General features: G+C 39.5%; 1 protein-coding gene across 17 annotated transcripts in view; it reads right to left on the reverse strand.

Annotated features, from left to right (window-relative positions):
- The window catches only part of KCNMA1 (potassium calcium-activated channel subfamily M alpha 1), a gene marked incomplete at its 3' end in the record, with an annotated part of 993,244 nt that overhangs the window by 237,671 nt on the left and 736,407 nt on the right, over window positions 1-19,166 (reverse strand). For all 17 annotated transcript variants that reach the window (XM_082268091.1, XM_082268088.1, XM_082268089.1 and 14 more), the window contains 2 exons: window positions 7,973-8,059; window positions 6,607-6,683 (listed from right to left, as the gene is read on the reverse strand). In XM_082268091.1, coding sequence (XP_082124217.1) covers window positions 6,607-6,683; window positions 7,973-8,059 — 164 coding nt within the window. The remainder of the gene's footprint in view (window positions 1-6,606; window positions 6,684-7,972; window positions 8,060-19,166) is intronic.

The following is a 19,166-nucleotide window of genomic DNA, read 5'->3' on the forward strand; positions in this document are numbered from 1 at the left end:
AAACAATTTTAAATAAGATTAAATATGCTTCTACATATCTTTATTTAGGTAGTGGCAGTTACATTAAAAAAACAATGCATTAATTTGAGACTTAAGGTAAAATTACCTTTTTAAACACAATATATACTAATTTATGTTTACAGTAAACTAAGACTTGACTAGGACTTTTACCTATAAAAACTCCCAAACCAGAAGTCCTATGCTGTGCATACATCACCAAGTAATTTCATCTGCATTTTTTTTTATTAACATTCTGTTTAGGCTTCTTTAACTGAAACCCCAATAAATTCTTCCCAACAGTATTGTCATACAATACAAGAAAAATATTTTGTAAAATTAAAGCTTATCTTTTAAATCTCTTCACTTATCTTTTAATATTTTTAACCTTTTAATCTTTTTAACCTCTAACAGTGAGAGAATATAATTCCCAAGCCCACTGATATTTAATTCCATACAAATTTCACAATTTTATTCTCTAGCCTCATAATATGACTATTTCACCACACAGAAGACATGGCAAAAACCAATAAAGATGTGCAAAATGTAGTAATCAACAGCATCAAAAGTCAACTTTTAATAGAGATGACTACAGTACACTGAAACCTGAAACAGTTTTTACTGAGTTACAGTATTCCACACATCCTCATTGCTCTTTGATCACCAATCACAGGAGAATGTTATATGTAAATCCTTAATTCTAATCAAAGACAAGACCCCTGCATCTTACAGTTCAAAGTCCATGCCAATTTATAGGCAGCAACGAAATGCAGAAATACTTTTAATTGTAGGGGGAGCAGGTCAACGTTCTTGACTTCAGGTGGAAGTTGAGATTTACATACAGCATGCACCCAAATTTAGGTTTTTGAGTTGTACAAAAATGCTGTTGAAATGAAACATGCAGGCAACTTGCAATGCCCGCTATCAGGATAAGATTAGTAAAAAAGAAAAAATTGTAATTGTATTATTCACTTAAAAAATGTAGAAGTCCACTTTGATCCTGATGCTTGTGACAGTGAAATGCCAGGGTCTACACTTGAGCATATCCAACCTAGATAAGGTTATTATACCAGTAGCCAATAAATAGAAAATGTACTTGGTGGCCCAATGGCATTGCTCAACTTACACTGAATACCATTGTGTTTATGGGCAAGCACATGCTTATGGTAGAAGAAGACCAACATGGCCATATAAAAATATTCAAAGTCAGTAAACTGTTTTTAGGATAGACTGACCTGACCTAGAAAAAGTGAACCTAAAAATACTACATATAACATATTACAAAACAGAGTACTTGTAAAATGCATTCCTTGGGCGTTTTTCTTCTTCTTTTGTGACATTCCAACATTTTACATTTGTTCTTCTGTGTTGGTCATCATTTTATATTTTATTCTGCCTCAACTAAATACTGTATTTGTAATACATTATTTCTGTACATATACTGTATATTTCCCCCCACAAAATCTATCCAATGACCAAGTTATATATACAGAATGGAAGGGTTAGGAGCCCTGTCAGGGTTTTATTGCTAAACGGAGAGAAAAGTCAGCACTGCAAAAATGTTTCAGATAACTGTTTACTGAAGTCCCATATAAGAAAAAAAACTCCAAAAAAACAGCAATGTTTTGAGAGTATGATACCATCTTTGCAAAGGGGGCAGACAGGGATAAATGTCCACTGTTGTGTAAGAGTATATATATATATATATATATATATATATATATATATATATACACACACACACACACACAATACTGTATATTAATCACAAAACCAAATCAGAAGCAAATGTGGTCAGCCAATCTGTCTGTTCCAAGGGTCACAAAGCACAAATCAGGGTCATGGTACATGTAGCGTGTGTAAGAAAGCTGTATTAATGATTAATCCAACAAACATGTTGCTTACCACAGCTGCCCGGTGCTCATGCAGATTTAACATGCCCTGCATGTGGGGTCCCCTCTGTAATCAGCGCTATGCGGTATACATTCTTTGGCAAACTGGAGGTGTGCACCAAAAACCAAAAGTCACTTTTGTACGTGTGCAAAGACTCAATTCCAGGATCTCTATCCAATATAGCAGTGATGGCGAACCTTGGCATCCCAGATGTTTTGGAACTACATTTCCCTATACTGCTCCACTACACTGCATAGTGCATGGACATTATGGGAAATGTAGTTCCAAAACATCTGGAATGCCAGGGTTCACCATCTCTGCCAGATAGGATGTGTAAAAGTGTGCAAGGTCTGTATGCAATTCTAAACACTAGAGGGCACCAGAAAGCATATTTTGGCTGCAGATACAGGAACTCATGCAATTTACATGCACTCCAGCACCTTCAAAAGTGTGAACCTAGCCTAATTTAGAATTCAATTTTGTCTTCCCTCAAAGCTCTGTGTACTTTCTCAATATGTCCAAAGCCATCGGAGGGATGGTGAGAATTCTACAAATGTATTTTCAAAACCAACAGAAACATAATCCTCCAATTCCCCAGTGTACATCCTAAACACCTACACAAGAATTTACCTACCTCCCATATAATATGTATCTTTGTGTTATGTTCCAAGCCTAATGCAATGTACAAGCTGCATTGATTTTGGACATTTTTTTAAGAGGGCTTATTCGCCCCTCCCCTTATATTGTGGGCAATGCACATGTGAAAGCACATGACAAATGAAATAACCTAATCTAAATTAAGCATTGTTAGAGGTGTTTCAATTTCATAAATCTAGCATGTTTGTTAAAGTAAAAAATCTAGATGGAAGATGATTTGTGTTGAGGTCAGAAGGCCACCCCTACAAGTGTGGCAAACATTTAGGTGATCTTCTCATATTAGCAAACCTGGTGAAGAATTACTGTAAAACACAATTTCAAATTTCAGACAGGTATGAACTCCACAGATGTTGCAATTGTAAAATCTGTGGTGCCTAATTTGTTCTTCACATTTTACATTATTGTCTATTACAATTGCAATATATAGTTTTATATCTACTTACTCAAGTGTTCCTGATCTCTGACATGTCTGAAAAACCACAGACCCCTTTACCGCAGTTTAAAAAAATACCAGAAAGTTATCCACATGGCCCTCATTTTTACATTCAATAAAAATCAGAGACAAGCAGGTGGCTGTGCATTTTGTTGAAGGATGCCATCAGATGCACAAACTTTGTGGTATGGTCATATCTAAGCCTATTAGTTATGGCAGCAGAGGTAAATTACGCTTCATCGCAAAGCTTTTTGGATTTATATGCTGTAGACTGTGAAGCCAGGAGGGGGGGAAGGGGGCTTCAACATGGATTTATCGCTTCTGTGTTTTTTACCAGAACAGTAATATTTTATTACTTTATTCCCCCATTACTATAGAGTCCATCATTAGTGGAGTTTTGTATATATTTTACAAATAATCTCTGCGCTATAGAGAAAATTGATCATACATATGTAATTCCCTATGATTTCTTGTGTGCTCAAAACAAATAGATATCGCTGCTGACACTTTTGTACTTCTCTGTTTTTTATATTGTTTTACTTTAAGCAGTTGCTGTCATGCTTCCAATGGTCAGGTTGCCCAATCACAATTAGCGATTTTTTGTTATATGTCATGGAGGTTATCATCTGCTTTGGCAGATGTCTCCAAACTACAGCTTGATAAGACAAAACCAACCTGTTACAAGATTTTATCCAGCCTGCTGAAATCTGGGCTGGCTGGCAAGGGGTGAACCGGTCTGCATATCCTAATATAGAGAGACTAGGACATTCACTGCCAGTGTGCTGTGATCCTCCCCCAGTCCCCATTGCAGATTACCCCCTGCCGTGGTTGGTTGTAGGACCGCCCACATCCTAGTAATGACATAGTTGCTCTGCTCTCAGCACCAACAGGAGGAATTTCTACGTCCAAATATGCTCAGCCTCCAAGCTCCCAACCTTGTGCTCTACCGACTGAAAGGTAAGGGGAGCTCTGCTGGGCACTCCTGGGTGCGAGGTAGGGGGCTTTGCTGGGCACTCCTGGGTGCAAGGTAGGGGGCTTTGCTGGGCACGCCTGGGTGCAAGGTAGGGGGCTCTGCTGGGCACTCCTGGGTGCAAGGTAGGGGGCTCTGCTGGGCACTCCTGGGTGCAAGGTAGGGGGCTCTGCTGGACACTCCTGGGTGCAAGCTAGGGGGCTCTGCTGGACACTCCTGGGTGCAAGCTAGGGGGCTCTGCTGGGCACTCCTGGGTGCAAGGTAGGGGGCTCTGCTGGGCACAAGGTAGGGGGCTCTGCTGGGCACTCCTGGGTGCAAGGTAGGGGGCTCTGCTGGGCACTCCTGGGTGCAAGGTAGGGGGCTCTGCTGGGCACTCCTGGGTGCAAGGTAGGGGGCTCTGCTGGGCACTCTTGGGCGCAAGGTAGGGGGCTCTGCTGGGCACTCTTGGGTGCAAGGTAGGGGGCTCTGCTGGGCACTCTTGGGTGCAAGGTAGGGGGCTCTGCAGGGCACTCTTGGGTGCAAGGTAGGGGGCTCTGCCGGGCACTCCTGGGTGCAAGGTGGGGGGGCTCTGCCGGGCACTCCTCAGTGCAAGGTGGGGGGACTCTGCCGGGCACTCCTCAGTGCAAGGTGGGGGGACTCTGCTGGGCACTCCTCAGTGCAAGGTGGGGGGACTCTGCTGGGCACTCCTCAGTGCAAGGTGGGGGGACTCTGCTGGGCACTCCTCAGTGCAAGGTGGGGGGACTCTGCTGGGCACTCCTCAGTGCAAGGTGGGGGGACTCTGCTGGGCACTCCTCAGTGCAAGGGGGGACTCTGCTGGGCACTCCTCAGTGCAAGGGGGACTCTGCTGGGCACTCCTCAGTGCAAGGGGGGACTCTGCTGGGCACTACTGGAATGTAAACTTAAAATGAATGCATTAATTTATAAAACTGATTTTTTTAGCCTATGAACAATTTTAACATTTATGATGTTGTACTTGTAATGAAAAGGTTGGCGACCCCTACAGCATACATTTCTCTGGGATGCCTTCTAATGTTTAAATTCAGAACTGCATCAAGACTCACTGTACATTTTTATGGATCCCTTATGGGATTCCAGAACTGAAGCAGTGAAAATGCACAGGAGCAACTTCCAGTTTTTGAGCACGCTTTGCTGTAGAAAGCACATCGAATGACACTAATTATATTGGGAACATGCATTTGCTCTCCATCTTGAACACTGGGCAGTCATGGTAAGGAACATGTTCTTTGCAATTGTGTTTATCACGCATACAGCTTTTTGCAAATACGTTACCCTGGTTTTGGCATTGTGGAACAGACAGCTTGGCTGATCACACTTGTTTCTGATTTTGGGGAGTAGTATATTGTGCATTTATATAGTCCAACACAACTGCTGCCATTCTTTCTCAGCCTGTCATCTTGGTAAAGAGGGTGTGCATACTCAAGGTTTTTTTTTTTTTTTTTTTAAATGGGATTGCGGTAAACAGCCATTCTGGAACATTGTTGGAGTGCTAGCTTCTCACTAAGTTTGGATTTGTGCTGTGTCACTGCTTAGCCAAGTGGTTTGATGCATTACTGGTTTATATATGCACCCCCATGAAACAGACTTGTTCTTATTTCACCTGTAAGCATTGTCCCCAAGACAAAAAAAGATGGGACAACTTAAAATAATTTACTGTACATTGTCACTACAACAGAAGGTAAGGGGAAGTCTTCTCATGGTAAGACCTGTTTCAGTGACAACTGTGTTCAGTTTCTCATTCACACATAGTGCCGTGATGTGTTTTTTTCACACTGGATAAACGTCAGTTACTGCTAGGGTACATAGCAGCCTAGAGGTGCGTTGTAGTGAGCGGCCATAAAATACAGACATGCTTCATTTCACGGCAGACCACAGTGAAGCAGTACATGACTCCGCACAGCAGCCCAATGCTTCGCACTGCTGTGCAGACATTAAAAGAGTGCAATTTTGTGCACTTAAAAATAAAATTTAAAGGAAAAAAAACAGAAACGGTGTTAATGACTAAAAAGTGCATCACACTGCCCCCTCACAGCAGCTCAATGCAGCCAAAAACTGACAGGTGCCCACATGCTAAAACAGAGCGTTTAATATAAGGATAGTGTGAATAGTGAGTCTAAGGCTAATGCCACCCTCGTGATCCTGTTGCAAGCGAGAATTCTCCAGGGAAATGACCTCCAAGAAAAACAGAGGGAACACTCACTTTCTACTTTCTATGTAGTGCTCCCTCACTGTATTAGGCAGAGCGGCATCACGCTCTTGTTACCAAAAATGCATCACAACATAGCTGGCAAGGGACCAACACATGCCAGCAGATAATTGTTTCAATGTGTCCTCCAAACAATCCTGTCATTGTTATTGGCGAGTTCCTGCCAGCAACAGAATCACTAACCTGTTGCAAGTGTAACATTATCCTGAAACAGGATATCCCCTACTTTGGAGAGATTTCCTCTCCCTTCATGTTGGGCTCCCCACTCTGTCCAACATGTTGGGCTCCCCACTCTATCCAAAATAAATATTGGTTTTAGAAATAGTTTTAATACTAACTGTAAATTTATCAAAGAATGCTCACTATGGTTTCTTCAAGTAAGAAAATGTGGCGCAAATTCACAGCAAACAAGGAAAGCAAAATATTACTCACGTCGCTTGCATGCACATTTCTTGATCCTCTTAGGGTCTGTAATATCATCATGGCAAGCCTTGCAGTAGAAAAAAGCACTGTACACAAACAGAGAAGAAAAGAATGTTTCTAGATGTAGAACGTTTAAATATACAACAACATGTCATGTTTTACACAGACAAACAGACCACATAAAAAGCTTATTTTTTTCATTGCATGGCACCATGCCTTCTTACAAGAATGACAATGGAAAAGAGCTGCTCACAAAAAGAATGGCTGTTCATTTTTTAGTAAATAATCTTTCAGGTCAGGTGACATGTGACCACCTAAAATTAAGAGACAGAGATTTTTTAACACTTGTACTGATTAGTTTGAAGGCTGTGAAAATAACCATAAAAAGGCAGAACTTTCTAAAATGTATAAATGTATAACATTTTAGTTTGTTAAACTCACGTAAGGCATTTGCGTCAATCCTACAAAATATATATTGTAAGGCACCAGGTTTTTGGTATCTTTGGAAGCATAAAGTTGCAGCAATTGCTGCACAATGTAGAGGCAATTTTATCACATTAATGACACCATGACTGCCCTTAATCATTAGAAACTCACCATATATCTGAGACTAATGGTCAGATTATGGCTGCTATAGTAGAAGCACGATAGAGCAAAGAGAATAAAGCATTTATCCTATAAAAAATGATCTAATCTTGCTTTAGTTCTAAGTGTAACAGTGCTCACTAATGTGCACTGAAATCCACTGTATTTAGTTCTCTTGTAAGTCCATTTTAATAATGGATACACTGCTTAATAGTTGCACAATAAGAGAACCAATTAAACTATCTCTTTCAATGGTCAAGCAGTATGAGGTTAAAACAGAAGGAAATAGCAGGTGTTGTAAAACATTAGAAGCCCACATTAACAAATCTTGATACAACAGTGTACCTTCTAGAGCAGGGGTTCTCAACTCCTGTCCTCAGGACCCACTAACAGGCCAGATTTTAATGTATTACCTTGGGGAGATGCAGACTAGAATACCGCAATCACTGAGCAGCAAATTATGTCACCTGCAATCTATTTCAGTTATCTTGCAAACCTGGCCTGTTCGTGGCTCCCGAGGACAGGATTTAAGAACCACTGTTCTACAGAGAAATGAGAATGAAGATTTCATTGCATGTGTTCTAGATCTACCTACTAGCTGAGTCATGAACATGTTTCAATGAATCCCAGCATTCCAGAGATGTGAGAAAGAATGGGTAGGCATTTCACAGCCAGTCATTCTTTCTAAGAATCTAGCTGTCTGTGTCCTACTTCTATAGCACCAAGATGCTATATTCTTGGCAACTATGCTCACCAAGTGATGAAAGAAAGAAATCAACCACAGACATACCGTTTAACTTCCTTGGCATCACTTGCTATGAAGAACCCCAGAGTGCCTTCTTTAAGCTTCACGTGATTTCCTGGGTTAATTATAATCCTAAGGGCAAGCATACGCAGAATAAGAAGCTTTTACTCAACAGAATATTAAATCAATAATTTCCTACCAATGCCAATTTTTCAAAAATACCCATTACCCCCTCCAGCTCTTAACCTGTGCAAGCAATCTAAGCTATATCTGAACCTTTGTTTCTTCCTGTGGGCTCCACTTTCCTAACACAATTCAAAATGTCATATTTGTTGGCTTATGACCAGATTATTTTACAGCGTGTGCGTATGTATGATTGTGGTAGGGACCTTCGTTTGTAATCTCTGAGCAGGGACTGATCCTTAAGTACTCTGTATATTCTATAATACAGGTGTACAAAGTAGTTTGTGAACTAGAAATTATCTGGATTTCTGCATGAATAACTACTGAAATGTAAATCGTATTTCATTTAAGGCTAATCTCAAATTAATTATTTACAACGTATTTAACATTTTGCAGCCAAATTGGGAAAATACCTACTTTATCTACATTAGACATAGCATACTTTAAAGAAAATATTGCTACTACATTTTTACTCTACTTTTTCTGAAAACTGAAGCTTTTCCCCCTTCTATGTAATGTTCAGGAGGGGGGCTGGGGAGTTCACCATATTTAAATCATGTGGTCAACTGCAATTATATATTAAATTATTTTTTTTTTTTAGAATATCTTTTAAGTACATTTTTAAATATAAATGTATATGTCAATTTCTACATTGAATTTCCCACTGCAAACTATCTTGAAGTTGGCACTGATGTATCACAGAATTCATAGAGCCTGCCTTCTGCACTACAGAGGTGCTGAGAGGAGGAGTTTCACGTGGTGGAGTCCGTACAGGAATCATAGCTTGCAGGCAGCAAGGTACCAATGGATATATAACCCTTGGAAATTGAAAGATACCGCAGAGGAGAAACTGCAAAGCATGCAGGGAACATAAGAAGGCATGGAAAGAGATGGCCAGCAGACATACAAAGCTCACAACATGAAAGGAGATTTTTAAAGTAAGCTTATATTGTATTGTTAAAAATAACTATGGTTTGTATTGCTATTATAATGCTGATGTTATAAAAGTGTACGCTGTGACCATAGAGATCCTTTAACCCTGTCTGTATTGTGCAGGCAAATCTTCATGATCAAGCTTAAAGTAGTAATAAACTCTCAAACTCTCAGCTTTTTTGTAGTTTAATACATTGAGCACAGTAAAACAAACATTCATCTGTAAACTATTTTTTTTTTTCTCACCTAGCACTTGTAGTTTACAACTTTTAATGCTGCTGGCTCTTGCCCTCTCAGTGCTACTTTCTTGGACTTTCAGTCTTCACAGGAAAGAGTGAACAGTGGACAATGCAGTACTGAGTCAGTCTGTTAGCCTGGAGAAGGGCAGATGGATCAGCGGAGTGTCCTGCCATTTGTGTGTTTCTGTTGATGCAAACAGTTTTAGGCTCCATTCCCACTTTTACTACTCCGAAGTTGCGTCGACTTTTGTGCAACTTTGACGCAACTTGGATATGACTATGGCTTTGAGCAGTAATAATGGACAACTGTTCCATTGTATAACAATCTAGTATGACTTTCATGCAACTTTTAAAGGGTTATCATTGAAGTCTATGGCCCTCAAGTTGCATGAAAGTCAGACCAAAGTAGTGCAGTAGTTGGAAAACATGGGAAAAACTTCTCATGTGACTTTAAAAGTCCAAAGCTGCATGCCAAGTCGCACAACTGTGAATGGAGCCTAAGGAGACATAGGTATAGTCCCTTCATGCAAAGGTGGCTTTGTAGGATGTTGTAAGAGAAAAGAGCCACCCTTTAAAATATAATCCGAGGCAGCATTCATGGCATGCACCAGCATAAACTGGAGCAAGGATTTAAAGATAAAGAAGCTAAGCATTCAGTAATTGATTAAATCCACTACTCAAAGTCCTTTAAAAACTGAGGGTTTATTATCAAATTAAAGGTCTCAAGGTTTGGGTATCAAATTGTATGTTACTGTATGGGTGGTATCATTGTACGTTCATACAATGGTACACAGCATATAGAGTTGTATGTTAATTCACTGTTAAACCAATCTGTCCCTTCTGATTAATACAAGCATCCTATGGAACATTATGGATAATTCTGCTCCAAAAAAAAATTGAAATCGTTGTTTTTTAATGTTTTTTGATATGCTATGTGAAAGGAAATGCATAACATGTATTTCTACGTAGAAGTACTGGAATCTATCTTAATATCGGTCTGTTTATAATCATCTGCACAAGAGCACTAAGAGGGGAATCAGGGCTCTCATGCTTCACACAGTGCTGTCTAATCATAGGCTGTGGTGGTTCCTGGGCCACCAGGTTATATAGTTTAACTGTAAAATCGTCTGGGAAGATGGGTTGACTAGAACATTACACTAGCTGAACAAAAATACCACATCATTCGGTAGGGAAAACAGTCCACATTTATGTAGTTCAAAAGGGAAATCCCTAACTGTTTTCCAGGAGAGCAGCTGCAAGTCTTGCTTTATAAAGAGACCTAACATTTTATACTGAATAAACATGCTAACAACTTGTATAACAATCTAGGTGATTGAGGGAAAAAGTTTGCAACCCCTTACACTTAGTAACTAGTACAACATATTTTAATGGCAATAAGGTAAATCAAACATTTCTGTACCTGTTAATTTGATTTAAGAAGAAATTAAGGGAGTGGTGTCATTCATTCTTGCTTACAAAATTGTTAGTTCATGTACACTTTTTGGATGATATTTCATGAATGGTCAGCTTTTTACCACACAAAACTGTTTTTTAGTGTAACTGAGGTTGGCACTTAGCCAGACCAAATCCTTACATTCATTAATGTTTAATGACTTGTCATTAGTGATTTTATAATTAAAAATTGTAACAGCAAGAGACTCCCACTGTTTGTTTTTCTTTTTTTTTTTTTTTGCACTGATCCTTACAGAATATTCACTTCTTGTTAGAGAACCAAAAGTGATGATTTATTCTTTTTTTTAAACTAATTACTAAACTACAACCTGATAAAAACCCGTTTAAAAAATTTTATGAAACGTTTTGTACTCTTACAAGCTTCAACACTGAAATTCCATTTTATCAGGACACACTGCACTTCAACGCAATCCTGTTATTAAAAAACAAGTAACCAAAATTGTATTTTATTTTTTGCAAATTCTGTGACTGGAATAACTGTGGGGAGTATCGCTATTTTGAAAAGACTCTTGGACATACATCTCAAGGATCGAAACATTCAGGGGTATGAGAAATGAATACGTCCACACACACCTACACAGGTTGGGCTGGATGGACTATTGTCTTTATTCAACCTCACCTACTATGTAACTATGAATAACTGCCTCTAATCATTCCAGATGTATGTTTCCTATAGGTTAACTAACTTTTACAATCCAAATCATTTAAGTCAGTTCTTCAGTAAAGATATGGAGAAGTGGGCAGTTGTAAATATGATAAGTTAAAGAAGACTAGATTTAGTGTTCTAACTTGGTTAAAGAGTTTACAAACCATTCATGCAGAATTCCAGATGACAACCAAAGGTTCACAAAGATTTCTCACAACAGGAGTCATTCCTTTTTTTTTTTCTGAGAAACCGAGTAAAGCTTGTTTGATATTCACCATTTTAAGAAGAATTAAAAAAAACCCTCGTATTATTTTAGTATCATTGTCAAATAGGGGTAAAATGCTTTATGCAAATTGAGGAGTGTAGAGTCTTGCCAGAAATACTGATAGCATTAACATATTTTATTAAGAAATAGGATTATTGTACATTCATTTTAGTTCAGCCTAACCAGCAAAAATAAACATTATAAAATTATGAAAAACTACTGTCACATGCTTGTCTCTAAACAGGGAGGGGTTAATGGTGCATTTAGAGAGGCATTAGTATATGGAAAACAATAGCAGAAGTGACACCTGCTTGTGGAGATGAATATTAACCAACTATAGGCTGCTTCAAGTCTATTTTTTTATGCATTGCTTTAAACTGGTATTAAAAGCCTTCACTGCCCAGAATCTGCATGACTTACAATGTAAAATGTCTATGCTGTAAACCATAAGTAAGTACTTAGAACTCTAAACAAATGCTGTATATGCATCCTTGTTGTAAATTAAAATACTTTTAGCTGGGATATAAATCGCTAAAATATGTAACATGGAAGGGAATAGAAGTACTCAGTACTTCAAACTTCAAAGTACTCAAACTAACTATAACTGAATTATAGAAACTTAAATGTGATTTATCAAATTTCCTAGCACATTAAAATAAGATCAGTGTTTGTGACCTCTTGATCAGGATTGCATAAAGGATTGTTCACTGGCCACAGTGTACGGAACTTGGGAAGCTTAGTAATATTACCCAACACAGAATGACCAAACTCATCTCAATGGGTCCTGTATGTGCAGAGCTATAATAGATCATGGTATTTTGTGAATGGTCAGTTAGCACATTCTTTATCCACCATTCACAATGTTTAAAAGAACACAGCCCTACTAAACAAAGATCTGTACTGGGTAACTGATAGAATTATGAATGATGCCAATCATGCCACTCCACTGCCTAAAAGTTGCAGAACAATACTTTAATATGATGATGATGATGTCGGTTTGTTTTCTAAATCTGAAACTGTTCCATTCTATTATCTGGCTCCAATATTATCTGGCTCCAAAACAGTTCACTGCTGCTTTGTTCTCAACAAACCAGACAAACCCGATTTTAGTTAAAAGAGAGAAAAAAATTAAAAAAAAATCAACAAACAAACACACTTTCCTGCAGAAAGTCAATATTACCATGCTTTTTTAGGAGTTCATTGCAAAATATGTTAACATGCCCTTAAAATACAGTCATTCTGAGACTCCCTCATGTAAAGGGAGACTTAGCATGTAGTAATAATCAATGATCTTTTACCATTCTTACTGATTAATATATCCGCAATGCATTACTTTTATATGATTTAAGGACCATGCAATAGCACGAACATGACTGCCTGTGAAACTGAAAGGGTTGGTGGTACAGCACAACTAGTCTCTATTATCTATAACTAAGCAAATATCACATGCATACAAAACAGCCTTTTGACTCAGCTGGAGTTCTAAACAGCATTATTAATTTTCTGGCAAAATCCATTAACTATTTTCTGGCTAAATCCAGATGTATAAATACTCTATTATATTATTAAATACGTTATTGTAAATACATTGATAGATATATATATATATATATATATATATATTTTTTGTGTTACTCAGTAGCATATATGAGGAGAGTAGCCTTAGTGTTTGTTTAAATTCCGATTTAAATGGTGTTTTTAGGGAATCTGCATTTCCTATCATGATCAGGAAAATTTTAGTGCTGAACAAACTGACACATGTGAAAAAAAAACATTTCAGTGTCATGGATATGCTAGACCTTGAACATAAAAATCCATTTTATCCATTTAACAACATTTTCCATAAGGGAAACAAGTGCTGTGATGTATCCCCTCCTGTCCAAAGCATTGAGCTACAACTAACAAGGTTTTGTCTGTCTGGATGTCACATCTATTTGACAAAAAGCTACAAGAGGCCCTGGCAGATGATAAATGGCCCCTCTCATTTCTTGAAGTTTGATAGATCTCTTAGGTCCCGGTGGAGAACCAGCTATTTAAATCACAGTTCATCACTGAGCCTAAAGATAAATGGGCCTGCCAATTTTTCACTGCAGCAAGGTAATCCTGCATCTTCCCCAGGATGCTCATTAAGATGGTAGAGGACAACTTACAAAGTTCTAGTGCTGTCTGAATAAATGCTCAGACTTTATTTACATCTGGTACAGCTGACAAGGACAGTTCTGTCCAAAAAAGTGTCTTCAGCCTTATGGTCTTGTTGTAGGGCTTGCAAACATATTCCTAGCAGCTCTTAATATTTTGTTTTTAAGGGATTTATGAAACAGAGGTTTGCCTAGGAAATGCCAGTTAAAGGGCCACAAACTTAAACAATAGCCAGCTTAAATGTTGAATAATACACATTTGCAAACATTCATATGAGTGCTTCTTTACTCCGATAGAAATCTAGCCATATAAAATATCTATTATCTTTGTTATATTACAGACTGAGCAACAGAATTATTTGGTTAAACAACTATTTTAGTCTGAGACTATAAAGATCACTGTGACATAGATAGTCCAAAACTTAATAAAAATGAATTAATCAATATCAAATTTTAATATGTACATTATTTCAGCATATTTACATTTATTATTTTAATTTAAATTATGGTATCAAATTTGTATGTATCCCATCCTATATTACACAAATTATTTTGTTCTAAATGATTTATCGTTATGGTAAAAGTTATATTTTATACAATTAGTCTGTGAACTTCTAGGGATGCAGATGGGGAATGGTAGATGGAACTGTTTATAACTTCATGCAAAGGGAAATACTGGCAAATGCAAAATAAAATTTTGATGTTGTGATCTAGCTATTCTGTACCATTAGCCCCATGCAGTAGTAAAGGCAGGTGCAATATTTTATATTCAACCAGCAGCATACCATTACACATAATGTGCCTGCAAACCCCAGCCTGCCAACACTAAAGACAAAATGTATACGGCAGTGATAGGATGTGTTTAGCTAATCGTAGACCATGCTGGTTAAAATGTGTTCAAAAACAAAATCAATACATTAAAGTTTTACAATTTATTGCAAATTCAAGCAATTCACAAACGGACATGCAAAGTCATGACATGCCTCTGCACACTAATGTTGCATTCTGAAAATAAGAGATTTTTTTTCTGGCCAAGATTCTGTCACTGGCAGTTTATGTATGCATAACTTACAATAAAGCAGTTGATTAAAATCACTTATGTGCCATAACGGTTTAAAACTGGAAAATATTTAGCAGAAGTGTATACAAATAGCAACACAAAGTGCAAAGTGGACAGTATAAATGGTACTACAGGATAGAAATGTACCGGTACATATTCCTTGGTGCAAATACTGCCTTTAAACCTCTGATGGTACAAGCTCCATCACTCATAACTTGCAAAATAAAAAAAAAAGAAGGAAAAAAATACATCTTATTTATTTATTAATGCTAAAATCCAGGAATGGGAGATCAGGTTTTTGCTTCATCCCACTGTCACTTTCTTGGTTTTTCCACAGGGGTACCAAGACATGTTGCTTCGGCTGGCTAGCAACCAAGAGTTACATGTCTAGGTTGGTGGACATGTGCTGTTACAAGTTTATTTGTCAAAAATACTGATTACTGCCATGTCGCTGGGGTGATACCATACTATTCATATATTATGTGGGTAATGTATAGCACATTGGATGGGAAACTCTTAACTCTGTCTATCCGCACAATCAGTATACAGACACCTTTATATGTCGCTGAAGGGGAGCCTAACCCAGGGGTTTAAGTAACCACTGACACACTTTTCCTACCACTGACCACAATGCTGACGGAGAGGAGGCATTTTTCCCAGTAATGTAAAGAGGCACTTCCTCATTAACTACCAATGTTATGTGCCATCACTCTCACAACCAAACAAGGAGTTTCTAACTTGACCAAAAAATTAAGGGGGCACTACAAAGCTACTGCACTCAGTATGGCATGCTGTATGTTAATGTACCCTAGCCCACTTCACTCTCTACAACATGCTGTAAGTTACATACTCTGCAGTATACAATACCATGTGATCTGTGCTGCATACTCTACATCTCTGTACTCAATGCATGAATATAAAATATTAGGACATAGTAACAAATAAACTGACAAACGTTTTAACCTTTCAACAATCCACTGAAGAGGTGTCGGTGACATGAAAAACATGAGTCTTTGGAAATATCTTCAAGAAGACCCAAAAAAGCAATTAAAAAGAAAAGAAGATGGTCTAACCTCTTGCCACTCTTAAAGTGGTTGTAAACCATCACTTTTCAAAAAAAAAAAAAACCTACAAGGCAATGTCATAATGCGCTATTATGCATAGCATACTAGCACATTATGAAATACTTACCTTGGAACGAAGCCCTCCAGCGATGTAAAGTCACCGCTGAGAGGGCTGACATGTTCCCCCTGTCTGTCTTCCGAGTTCACGAGCTCCGGCTATGTGATTGGCTGGAGCCACGATGACTTCCTGCCGCGTCATGGCGCGGGAGCCACAGTTTCTGGCACAGGCTCTAAAGGTCCAGCGCTGTAAGCCGGATCTTCAGAGCGCATGCGCCGATAATGTCATCAGCTGCATGCACTCTGACTCTCCTAAACTGGTCCTCTACACATACACTACCTGTCAAAAGTCTAGAACACCCCCATTTTCCAGTTTTTATTGAACAGTTTAAGCGCTCTTGCAGTGCACTGATTTCTGATGATTGGGCAAAGCATGCACCTGACCTGTATGCTTTGGACAATCACAGCAAAATTTACTCTGCCTTTGGCCAATTAATGGCTCAGGGGTTAAGTCCACGCCCCACACTATATAAGGCTGCTGCTTACACGGCAGCCGTGTATAGTGTGTGACAATTGAAATTAGGCAGTGTAGTGTACAGGCATACTCCATTGTATGGAAATGTTGTAGCCCTGTGTCCCCTCTCGGTGCTCCCCATGTTTGGTGTCCCTGTCCCTTAAGGTTTGGGAGCAGTGCCATGTCACGCTGACCAAGATTTCCTATAGAGGCCAATTTTAAAGGCAGGGAGCAGTGCCATGCCACGCTGACCCGGATTTCTCATAGATGCCAATAAACACTGAAAGCTGAAAAATGTTCTGGGCAAAAAGGGGGTGAACATGCCCTGTATTTAAGTGGTTAAGGGGAACCTGTTGACAGAAATATAGATTTTAAGGGGAGCTCCACGACACAATTTAAAAAAAAATGGCGTGGTGTCCCCTCAAAATCCATACTAGACCCTTATCAAAGCATGCAGCCTGGCAGGTCAGGAAAGGGGGGGGGGAGTGAGCGTTCCCCCTCCTGAACCATACCAGGCCGCTTTCCCTTAACATTGGGGGGGGGTGCCCCCCAAAGCCCCCAGACCCCCCCCCCCCATGTGAATAGGTATCAGATACATAGTACCCCTACCTATTCACCAAAAAAGTGTAAAAAAGTAAGACACACAAAAAACAGTTTTTGACAATTAATTAATTAAAAAATACAAAAATAGTGTCCCTTGATGTAAATCCATCATCAACTAAGATGCCCGCCGGGCCCGAAAAAAAAATACGCTTCCGCCTCTTGGGAGGCGCCCTGCTGTCTGCCTTCTCTCTGCTTTGACCGCTCTTATATAGGCAAGGGGCGGGGCTGATGTCAGAAGGGGTGGTGCCACCAGGTGACGTGGAAAGGTGGCCCTGCCCCTTGTCTATACAAGAGCTGTCAAAGCGGAGAGAAGGCAGACGGCGGGATGCCTCCTAAGAGGCGGAAGCATTTTTTTTTCCCGGGTCTGGCGGGTGTCTTGATTCACGATGGATTTACATCGAGGGAAACTATTTTTTTATTTTTTTAATAAAGGACTTGTCATAAACTGTTTCCTTTGGGTCTTACTTTTTGACACTTTCTTTGGTAAATGGGTAGGGGTACAATGTACCCGATACGCATTCACATGGGGGGGGCAGGATCTGGGGGCCCCCTTGTTAAGCCCCCCTTCCAGATTCAATTAAGTCCCCCACTCGCAAACCCAGACAATCACAGCCCAGGACTGTCGGAAAGAGGCCCTTGTCCCTATCAAGAGCCCCCCTGCCCCAAAGCACCCACCCCTACATGTTGAGGGCATGTGGCCTGGTATGGTTCAGGGGGGGCGCTCGCTCGCGGCCCCCTTTCCTGACCTGCCAGGCTGCATGCTCGGATAAGGGTCTGGTATGGATTTGAGGGGGGCCCTACACCATTTTGTTTAATTATTGGCATGGAGTTCCCCTTAAAAAACTTTACCAGACCCAAAGGGCCTGGTATAGATTTTGGAGGAAACCCTACGCCTTGAAGGGCCTGGGGGGATGACTTCACGCTGTTTATTTTTAAATTTGTTTTGTCTGTATTGCCTGGGACCTGGAAACATTACAGCAGCCAGCAAGTTTAAATTACATTTTTTCCTTTAGAAATGTCAGTATTGCTGCAGCTTGCTCCATTCATCGTACAGATGCGCCATTTTATAGGCACATTAACCACTTTACCCCCAGCCCTATTTCGGACACTTTTTGTTCACAAGTTAAAACCAGTATTTTTTCCTAGAAAACTACTTAGAACCCCCAAACATTATATATATATTTTTTAGCAAAGACTCTGGAGAATAAAATGTCGGTCATTGCAAAAATTTTTGTCACGCGGTATTTGCGCAGCGGTCTTTAAAACGCCATTTTTTTGGAAAAAATTTGAAAAATCACATTTCACTGCATTTAAAAAATACTAAACAGTAAAGTTAGCCCATTTTTTTGTATATTGTGAAAGATGATGTCACGTCGAGTAAATAGATACCAAACATGTTACGGTTTAAAATTGCGCCCCCCCCCCAGTGGGATGGCGACAAACTACGGTCAATAGAGATCTCAATCTGCGACGCTTTAAATTTATTTAGCAGTTAGCAGTTTAGAGTTAGAGTGTAGCTCTTTTTTTTAAATTATTGCCCATGCTCTGGCGATCGCGGCGATACCTCACATGTGTGGTTTGAACAGCGATTTCATTTGCGGTTCGACTTGCGTATACGTTTTTTTTGTGCGCGAGCTAACGGTGACGGGGGCGACTAAATTTTTTTTTTTTTTTCCTATTTTTTCTTTTTTTTTAACTTTATTACAGGTTTTTTTAAAAAAAAAAATCGGATCACTTTTATTGCTGTCACAAGCAATGTAAACATCCCTTGTGACACCAATATGTAGTGACAGGTACTCTTTATGGAGGTCTAAAAGACCCTAGACCCCTCCACTACACTTCCCTGTATGCAAAACGCCGAAAACGGCATTTTTGCATACAGCCGATTTTCAAATCTGCCGCCTTTTGCAGCACAGTAACCCGGATGTGACGTCATGGACGCCGCCTCCGGGTTACGTCATCGGAGACCCGATCGATGCCGTTTCCGGCATTCATCGGGACTCCATCCAGCCGGCGGACGCGCCGGCTGGGTGCTCGGGGCTCCCGGTGGGACGGGAGCCCCGA

The sequence above is a fragment of the Pelophylax lessonae genome, assembly GCF_965119305.1.
Source record: "Pelophylax lessonae genome assembly, chromosome: 9".
NCBI lineage: Eukaryota > Metazoa > Chordata > Amphibia > Anura > Ranidae > Pelophylax > Pelophylax lessonae.